Source organism: Alosa sapidissima, chromosome 15 (assembly GCF_018492685.1).
Source record: "Alosa sapidissima isolate fAloSap1 chromosome 15, fAloSap1.pri, whole genome shotgun sequence".
NCBI classification, from domain to species: Eukaryota; Metazoa; Chordata; class Actinopteri; order Clupeiformes; family Clupeidae; genus Alosa; species Alosa sapidissima.
Genome location: NC_055971.1, coordinates 14,843,897 through 14,854,268, shown reverse-complemented (window position 1 = coordinate 14,854,268; position 10,372 = coordinate 14,843,897). Strand labels below are relative to the sequence as shown.

Sequence of the window (10,372 nt, the reverse complement as noted above, 5' to 3'; positions counted from 1 at the left end):
ACAATCTGGAAATGCAAGATAATGCATGCAATATTTATAGGGATATGCTGTGGCTAACAGTAGAGGAAGATTAAAAAAAGAAAATCAGATATGAATCTGTATTAGAGCAGATAAGATGCAAAACATTATTCATGACTTTCAAGATGCATCATTTTAATATCTGAGAAGATTAAAAGAGTAAAATTATGTTGCATCTGTAAACATGGATATTTTGTTGCTAACATCGATTCAGAACACATCAACCAGCTAAGACAGGCAATTTAGCATTTAAAAAAGGCTGATATTTCAAAACTGCAAAAGGAGATGATAAAAAAATAACCACAATCTGTGTGGAGCAGGATGGCAAGAAATGTCTCTTTTGTTTCAAACTTTTGAATTAAACGCAAGAGAATGAGACACGTGGACCCAAACGCTTCTTTCTTCTTTCTTTCTTTCCCTTTTTTACTTTTTTGCTTTTTGGTTTCGGCTGACTGCATCACATAATAGAGAGTGGAGTCTTGATGAATGGCCAGAAAGCAGTCAAGCACGCCGCTGTGGAATAAACTGTACACTGCAGCCTGCAGCCTCCCTCCCTCCCTCCCTCCGCTGCCCCCCCTCGGAAAGCAAACAAATAGCTCTGAACTAGTTTGAGAAAATAGTCCTCATCTCAATTCATTACCCCCTGATCAAATCGCTCTCCTTCAGCCCGCCCATGACCGGACTGGGAACCGTTGGGTGGCACTTCACTATTCCAAGCTGCGGGAGACTTTGGGAATGGAGTCCCCCCCCTCACACACACACACACACACACACACACACACCCTGGTAGTATGGTCAACCCTGGGGGTGGCCTGGGGGGAGAGCATGTGGATCAAGCCCCCAGGCAGAGCCAGATCTGTTCCAGAGCTGCTCAACTACCATCTGACAAAACAACCTTAATCATGTATAATCATGTGTAGTAATGCTGTCACTACATTGTAATAACACATATTAAGGTTCTATATCACGTCACAGTGCACTGCAGTAATGGATACAGGAAATTGAAGTTTCATGCAGTAGGCAATGCAGCTCATTAGTGACAAGACTAAATGATCGAGATGATTTCCTTGTCTTCAATGATCTATATTGTAATGAGATCAATCCCAGTTCAATCACAGTTCAACATAATCTCCAATGATTAATCACGTCATGTATGGCTGGAGGGACAATTTGTCTTAGCAGCATTGAATGAAGAAAAAAATAAAATACACTCTAACAGTAGCCTCCAACCACAGGCTACAACTGCTAAATCCCAGATGAAAGGCACATCTGCGGAGGATGGAGCATTTTGTCGGTCTCCAGCTTAATCCTCACTTTGAGAGGAGTCATTTTGTAAATGTGGCGGCACTCTGCACTTACATAAAGGGCCCATGTGCCAAAGAGGTAGTCGGCATGTGGGAGAATCAATACTGTGATAAGCCCTGAAACCTCGGAAACAAAAAAAACAGAGCTTCAGCACCCTGATTATTGGCATCCCTGGTAAAGTTGAATAAAAGAGGCATGAAAAATGAAACTTTTGCCAATTTATCTTAGTCTGACAATGGAAACAATGAAGACAAATCCATCCTTGATGGAAAGCAAATTTGTTTTGAGAAAAACAAACCTCATGAAGAAATAAATGTATATATACAGTATATATATTAAAAACATCTACACCTTCATTAGATGAACCCCTCTGCCTGAGGAGATCTGAGTGTGCTGATTTTCCATTTCTACTGGTTCATGACTTCTCCAGCACCTCAGCTACCAGATGATCAGTGTTTATGCCTCTTTTTGGAAAAAATCTACATGTGCCACAATTATTGGCATCCCTAGAAAATCTTACAAACAAAATGTAACCCCCCCCCCCTTTATATTCAAGTTATTCAAGGGAATCAGATGTAATGTCTATATGAACATTCAAGCAGTAATTCTTCATAAAATCATAAAAGTACTTTCTGTTTCAAGGTATGGAACTAAAGTGACACAGAGGTCAAATGCCCTGGTCAGTCTTCAACATGGAAAATACACCATTTTAATACAGGGACAGTATGCTGTTAGTCAACAAATGAGTATAGAAAAATATAATATGCAGTTGAAAACAGTGGGTGGTGGTAGCATAGTGGCTAAAGAGCTGGGCTAGCATGTGGTATCCTGAAAAGTTGTGGGTTCAATACCCGGCGTCCACCGTTGTGCCCTTGAGCAAAGCACTCCCTCACACTCATGTTGCTCAACTATACCAGGGGTGTTTATAAATGTGGAGAGAGCTGTTATATGGAGAGGTACGAGAATAAGAAGCAAACCAACGGTGATCAATTAAACAGTCATCATTTCATTTAGGAATGAATTTCATATTTATGGTTCAGTATGAAGGGAAAAAACTGCATTGACATAGGTTCCTACAACTGAATGATTTTATTTTTCTTCTCTTTGAATGCACACCAATATACTATATGCATCCATCATTTTCAACATTTCATTACATTAAGCTTTACGATTCCATACCGTTATTCAGTTTAGTATGTATCTCTCAGTTTAATATGTATGTGAGGATTTACAGAAACTGTATGGAGAACAGTAAAAATGTAAAACAGAGACTAGATGGATAACATGGGGTCCAGGCTAGAATTCCGATCACATGGAAGAAGATGCAGTGCTATATGATAATGTGCCAGTGAATGTATAATATCACTGCGGCTGCATCATTCAGCACCTGAGAACATCTCCAATGGTCTGCAGATGATTTAGAATTCATCATTTGCCGAAGTACCCCATGCTGAGGTAATAACAGAGCAGATAAATTAGTTTTTCATGCAGTTTCATTGCAGCCTTAAAAATGACACATGACAAAGACACCCGTATGCACGATATGACACACACACACACACACACACACACACACACACACACACACACACACACACACACACACACACACACATACACACATATGCACACGCACACATGCACACACACACACACACACACACACACACATATGCACTCGCACACACACGCACACACACACACACACACAAATGCCTATCCTAATCTCTCTTCACAAAAAAAGCGAGGACATTAGTCACTCACATAACCCATTTTCAGGATCCTTAAGAGAAACTGAACCACAAATTACTCCATTAACTTTCCTACACACTGTTTTTGTTTCCCTAGATTGCCCATTATGTTACGAATAGAATTATACCTTTTATTGTGAGGTGGCATATGGACTGTCCCCAACACTGATAAAAAAAAATCACAAACTCAAATCCTTCCACTAACGATAACACATTGCTGCGTGTAGTTTTTCCTTGAGTTATATGATTGTTTTATGCTGTGCTCTTGCATTCTGAATATACAAAATATTCTAAATCTTTAGCTTGTTTTGCACAAACATAGAATTGTTTTAAAGGGAAACATATTCATTATATTATTTCTTTGTCTAGGTAATGAGACACTAGGAGTCAATGGGGAAACAGTGAGTCAATCATTTTAATTTTATGTGATACAGGCTAATTCTTGGACAGGTCTATATTGCATTGTCACTATCCTCATTAAATATCAATTATTCATAATGACTCATATTCATAGGATTCATTTCTGAGCAAAGGTAATAGAGAGCTGTCTGGTAGTCCATTCAGGGATTAAAGGGGTGAATGATGGTGGTGGTGGTAGGGGTTGGATGTGTGTGTTAAAAGGGTATATGTACTGCATTTTCAAGTCAAGACTTTGATATCAGATGATATCAGGAGAGATACTACATGTCCAAAGACTAACCTTTAACTGATTCTCCTTGGTGTAAAGTAAACTGAGTTGTTTTTTTAATCAGTTTTCTATATAGTTATTGCAATTTTGTAAAGATATTGATATTGATTAAAGATATTGATATTGTTTAGTTTCTGGTGTCTGTCTCCAGGGGGTAGGCTATTACATCAAAAATCATGGCTTATTTGTTTCGATGAGTCTCACTAATATAAGTGAGACTTCTGTTCCATTACTTTGGCTTACAGGAACCTCAGCTCAGTAACTGACTTGCCATTGAACCAGCTTGCTCTGTAGCAGGCTAACTTTCAAGCTTAATTACAAGGTGTAGCAAAAAAACGACATTCCATCAACCTGACTTTTCATTTTCTCATCACTTTTATGTCTGAGTTCAAAAATAGAAGTTGAGACCTTTTTCAGACAGTGTCACCAAGCATGAACCTACATATTTAATGAAGTTCCTCAGAATTTTTGAAAATATACTGATTATTAAAAAAAACTTAGCATGCCTGTGATTCTAGAAATCTTGATACACTCCAGCTCTGTCCTGTGTGGAGGGCAGCACAACACCACTTGTAATAAATTGGCCTCGGTCAGGCTCAGATTCAAATCCCACTTAAATCTTGGACATGGTAGCATATCCTGGCCTTAAAAAGTGTACTGTTAGTCTAGACTGTAGCATTATTACGTATTTATGCTCTTTAATAAAAAAACCCTCCTTTCTTTACTTTTGCAAAGTAAGGAAAACAAAACCATGTATTAACCGCACCTGTGTGTCAACCGCAGTGCCCTATAGCCCAGTGAATCAGAATCAGATTGTGCTTCAATCATATAGAAGAATGAATAAAAGAAATGCATTTCCATGAATAGCCCACTTCATAACTGAAGATATTTTGCAAAAACAATGTTTTTGCTAATATTCTGAAAATTACGGTTCTATTGATAAGGGGTCAAGCAAAGTAGCAGTAGCCTTTCAGTGCCACTCAAAACTATATGCCAGTAGCTACTTGATTAAATCTAATTCATGCAGGCCAGGTAGGCTATATTTCTCTATATAGCCTCATGACTAAAAACGGTTCATGTCTTGATGATTGTTCATGACTGTCAAATCAATTGTGTGTTATGAAGTCAAGATTAAATATAAAATGAGAAACTGTAGCCTGCTTCATGGCATATCTGGTAATCTAATATCATGAACACTTTGGTATAACTGTGATAGATTTTATGGCAGACGTTATGAAACGTCATTTACATTAATCATCATTTAATTTATGATCACTATAATTTGGAGTAAACTATTTCATTTAGCCAAAGTGTGAAAGTCTCATTTCTTTTTTCTCTTTTTTTTCTTGATTTTATGATTTTCAAATAAACTCCTGTAGATAGCGCTTGTAAATCAAATTGAAATCCTCTAGTTTCCCCCAATTTTACAATGTATATCCTCTTTTTGTCAATGTACTGTTTTAGGCTACTTTTCTACTTGTGCACCAGCAGAAATGAGAGCTGACCTAAGCCTCTCTTGAATAAACGAAGGCTAGAGGCAGCTAGCTTTCGTTAATGGGATGGCTTGAACCTCAAGTGAAAGTCTACAATATTTTAATTGGTACAGGCTTTTTCTGTTAAGCACCGCTTTCATTAAAGGACGTTGATGGAATACCCCCCCAGCAGTAGAGCAATGGCATCAAGGCCATTGGTTCAATACCCAGATAGCAACAAATACTATAGATTACATACCAGCACTGTGGTCTCTGTGGTTAAAAGCATGTGCTAAATAAACCAATATACACTGTTGTCTATTGTGTGTGTGTGTGTGTGTGTGTGTGTGTGTGTGTGTGTGTGTGTGTTACACTATGTCCTGACACTGATTATGATATGATCAGATCTGGCATCTCAAACCCACACTGGCTCTGCCTCTAACCAGCTAGATGTAGTCCCACCACACAGAACATCTACAGCAACTAATGCATTCGAGAACATGAAGGGGATGTAAGGACTCTCTCCCCTCGTGAAAACAATCGACCCGGTTCTCTTTGTGCACCTCTGACATAAAGGTCAAAACATACACATCATACAAATGGGTCGAGAAGAAGGCAGAAGACAAGAAAAGGGAACAAAAAGAGAAAGAGGGGCAAATTGAGAAAAGAGGCACTGACTTTTGACAATCTAAATATTAATCACAGCTAATGCAGCTACATGACAAGCCTTAATTAATTGGCTAACTCAGTGTGAGCTGAGAATGGCCTATTTGCCTGCATGTTTTGGGAACAGAGCTTGAGTTTATATTTATTTATTTTTTGCCAGGGCGACTGCAGACACGTTAGACTTAATTAGGACTGCGGGCTGCAAGTAACACTTAGCGCAACCTGGGAGAGAATGGGTTGCTCACGGCATCCCTGGAGTCCACGTATGTGGAATCATTTTCAGGACACTTTGAGACAGACAATGGCCAAAGTCCATATTTAAGATGGAAAGCTCCCCCCACCATCCCCCCACCCCCTACACACACACACACACACACACACACACACACCAGTCCAGGAGGCATTTGCTGAGCAGGATCTGCCTCTGGGATGTGCTTGTTCATGACTCCGTGGCTGAGGCTTCTCAAGCATCGGGGCCGGATTAAAGGACTCTTGCTAAATCCAATTGCGCTCTGACGCTCCTTAAAAATTCTGGTTCATGGCACTCAGCTGCCTGTCTCTCATCCCCAAATACCCCCTAACACCTCAACCCCCACACACACACCCCCGCGGCACACCTTCCAAAGGCCACATCTCATCTCCGATGGGGGTCACAAGAGGTACCCACCACCACGCTCAATGCCTCTGGTACCATGCAAGCTTAGATCTGAAAAGAGCTTTGGGGTTTTTCTTGGATTTAAATGCCCATAACATTTGCATTAAGAGAGTCACTTGGCAGACTCCTCGATCCAAATTGACCTAAAGGTAAGGAGAGAGGCAAGTGACACCCAATGGCCCACAGATTTGGCCGAGAGTCAGATCAGTGTACATAAAAGATAATTTACAAAGCTAAGTGCAATTTGTACAAAGTTAAAGTCCAAAGACGATACTGAGAGGCAGACAGTGAATTTATCAACAATTACAACAGTTAAGATTGTGGCAGATTATGATACGGAGTTTCAAGCCTTATCACAGCATTAGCACGCGGCAGGAGTTGATCTGACCCATTTTCCTAGGTATACCCTGTCAGCCTCTCCTGTTTTGATGTTGATTTTATGCTATTTCTCCCCAATGTGATAAAGCAAACCTGGCTAATCTAAACATCAAATGCATCACGCTAATTTCGACCTAGTCATCTGATATATAATGGCGATCATTGACCTTTCAGGAGGATAATGTACTGTGATGGCTTTTGTGAGCTTAATAGTTCATGTCCGTATCGGACACGGCAGCGGCGGCTAGCGCGCTCTGACTAACGGCTCCTGGGAGAGGCCAGCTGCTCAACAATAGTCCTCTTTCGTTTGCAGAGTGCACCTGAAAAACGCGACAGGTTTAAAATGGTGCCCTTGCTGTTTACTGTCCCCACGTTCTTTTATGACAGTCTTTTGAAATTCAATTTGAAGAGATATAGGAAAATCCATAGGTAATTACGCTAAGCCCCACCAGTCGATTACTGTTGCCTAAGACCACTGTATAGCAAATCAATCCAGCTTAATGACTTGTCAAAAATAGATTTGGTTCATCTCAGCTTCAGGAGGAAAAAGGGGGAGAAAGGCACACAAATGAACCTGGGAAGGGAGAGGGGGGGGGGGGTATGTTTCAAAATAGCCTCTACAGTGTTTTTTGCATGAATTGTAATGTGTGAGATATGCTTACAGGCATTACAGTGGTACACATCAAACTGCCATTCGGCAACAAGGGCCCCCGCATTTATAATTGCCAAGCGGTAAAGCTGGAGACGCTAGATTATTGAAAATGGTCCGTGACATCCGATCAAAATGTTCCCCAGTAACGTCTGTTTGGACAGCCTGGACAACTTGCACTAACCGAGTGCATCCATCACTGGAGCTACAGGCATATTATGCACTGAGCTTCCACCCCCCCCAGGCACAGCTGAGACAGAGAGGCAGCACCATAACACCTCTTCCTGTGGTAACAACAGTGGTGGCACCACACAATAACCTGCCTCTCATCAGACATGTACGTGACGTGTTTTTGAGAAGAGCAGCCATACAAGGGACAACAGGTAATAAATTGCGTGTGTGTGTGTGTGTGTGTGTGTGTGTGTGTGTATGTCTGAGTGTGTGTGTGTGTGTGTGTGTGTGTGTGTGTGTGTGTGTGTGTGTGTGTGTGTGTGTGTGTGACGGAGAGTGAACTACCCTGCACCAATGCACAGCCCAACACCACTGCCTTTAATGGTGGAACAGTGCACTATTCTCCCCCTGTAAATTACCGCCACAGGGGGGTTCAGTCAGCAGAACTGGCAATGTACTTCCCGCCTTGGAAAGAGCGAAAGAGAGAGAGAGATAGAGAGAGCATGGATGGAAGAAAGAACTAAAGAAAGAAAGACAGGCAGAAAGAAAGAACGAAAGAAAGAAACAGGACCTTAAGTGGCTTTTTCCCCGTATTAGAGAAAGGGCCATTGCACCAATGGTGACAAAAACCATCTGGAGAAATGTATCGGCCAGAGGAAGAGCAGCAGAATTGTAATGGTGCTGCACTTTTAAACATTTAAGGCACTCCTGAAATGGTTACTTCTGAAGTGTTATTGTCTTGTTTTTTTTTTTCTTCTTTATCCTTTTGTGACCAGTAGAACCTTTTTTGATCTATTCTTCACTTTTTGTGTTTAAATGGGCATAACAAAATATCATGCTATTTCATTTATCCCAAGAACAATTTTTAAAAATATTTGACATTGCTTATTTGACATTTGCTATAGAAAATTGTGGTCCATACAATGATTATCATCAGATGACAAAAAAGTAATAACATAATTTATGCATCTTTTTTTCTTAAGATCATATCTCTTTTATTAGTCTTTAGATAGGAATAAGAATATGTGTGTGTTTTGGACTACTGTTATCTTATGGTTAAGCAGATAAATCTATGAAATGTTGGTGGTGCACAGAGGCACCTAGTGCTGACTGTGAGCTCCAGAAGCTCTCTCCTTTCATTAAAGACACAATTTCATGGAGGAACCGGAGAGGAGTGGTGAGGGGGACCTGGGTTATCATCTCGGGGTCACGGAACTGGGGGTCATCGCCGAATGTGATGTTTGTTTCATTATCTGCCACTACCGTGTCTCTCTGGTGTATGTGTGTCCAGGCTTAAAGAAACTGGGCAGAAATATGCTCCCATTCCCCAAACGAGCATATGACCAGTATGGGAAAAAAAATATTGCATCCAGAGTGTGGCCTTATTAACATGGCGGAGTATATCTGTATATTGAGGTCTTGAAACAAGAGTGATATACAGTAGGTGGGATACAAGCACTAGCAGAACAGATTTGGCTTACTTAAGTTTATTGGCAACTTTTCAGTTTGAGAACATTACATAAGAACCCCATATGCATCCTGTTTCTATATATACACATTTAGATAACACATTCTTATCCTAATTAAACAAAGGACAGAGTTGAGCAAAGCAAGAGGATGGAGAGAATGCCATTTCCCATTAGTCTATGGCTGACGCGCCATCATAATTACTCATAGCCTAATTAGAACACACTGGAGCTCCAAAACCACTAGCCAGGCTCATCCATTTTGTGTGTCCTCATTGTGTCCATCACTGTCGAGTCTCTCACCTCGCACCTGTGCTGGATGTGTGTCTGTGTGTGTGTGTGTGTGTGTGTGTGTGTGTGTGTGTGTGTGTGTGTTTGTGTGAGCATGTGTGTGTGTGTGTATGTGTGTGTGTGTGTGTGTGTGTGTGTGATATCATGTATGTCCGTACATGTGTGTTAATCACTCACAGTCTAGGACAAGATTAGTTTGTGGAGTTTGAGGGCAGACTTGGACAGGAGGATCTATCCCCTTTTTTTAAAAATGCAACAAATGGCTACCTACTGAAAACGTTTAAAAGCTACCCAATGACACAAGGTCACGGGCAGTAGTAATCTTTTAAAAAGCTATAAGCGGTGGACATGGATACAGTATATCTCATGGATAACCCCAAGGCCAATTCATCACCTATCCCAGGGGTTGCCAGGCTGCTTCCATAATGTTACTGTATGTTAATGTCTGGACAGCTGGAGATAAAACAAGGGCTAGATCTGGACATTGTTTAATAGGACCCATGTTCGACATAAATCACGTCAGCGGAAAGACAGAAAAGATAACTCACCTTTCACTTTGTTTTTCGTTGCAGCCTCTGGGAAGTGCAAAGAGGTAGGAGTCGGGAGATGGGTGTGGAGGAGGGGGGGGGGGGGAGAGGAGAAAAAGAGAGAAACAACAGATCCAATGAGTTTGACGGTAAAAAACTTTGTCATTCAGAAAAAAACTAAATGCTTCTTCCAATTATTTGTGACTACGTGTGTGAACTTTCACTGTTGTTCTTTTGCCTTGGACAGTTAATGGAATAGCATTACATGTACCTGCGACGACATCTGCTTCCATCTATATATATATTTATTTCCCACTGATTATCCTTACTGCACT

General features: G+C 40.7%; 1 protein-coding gene across 5 annotated transcripts in view; it reads right to left on the bottom strand.

Annotated features, from left to right (window-relative positions):
• The window catches only part of cadm2b (cell adhesion molecule 2b), a 137,167-nt gene that overhangs the window by 35,649 nt on the left and 91,146 nt on the right, over positions 1-10,372 (bottom strand). For all 5 annotated transcript variants that reach the window (XM_042064412.1, XM_042064415.1, XM_042064413.1 and 2 more), the window contains exon 2: positions 10,059-10,085. In XM_042064412.1, coding sequence (XP_041920346.1) covers positions 10,059-10,085 — 27 coding nt within the window. The remainder of the gene's footprint in view (positions 1-10,058; positions 10,086-10,372) is intronic.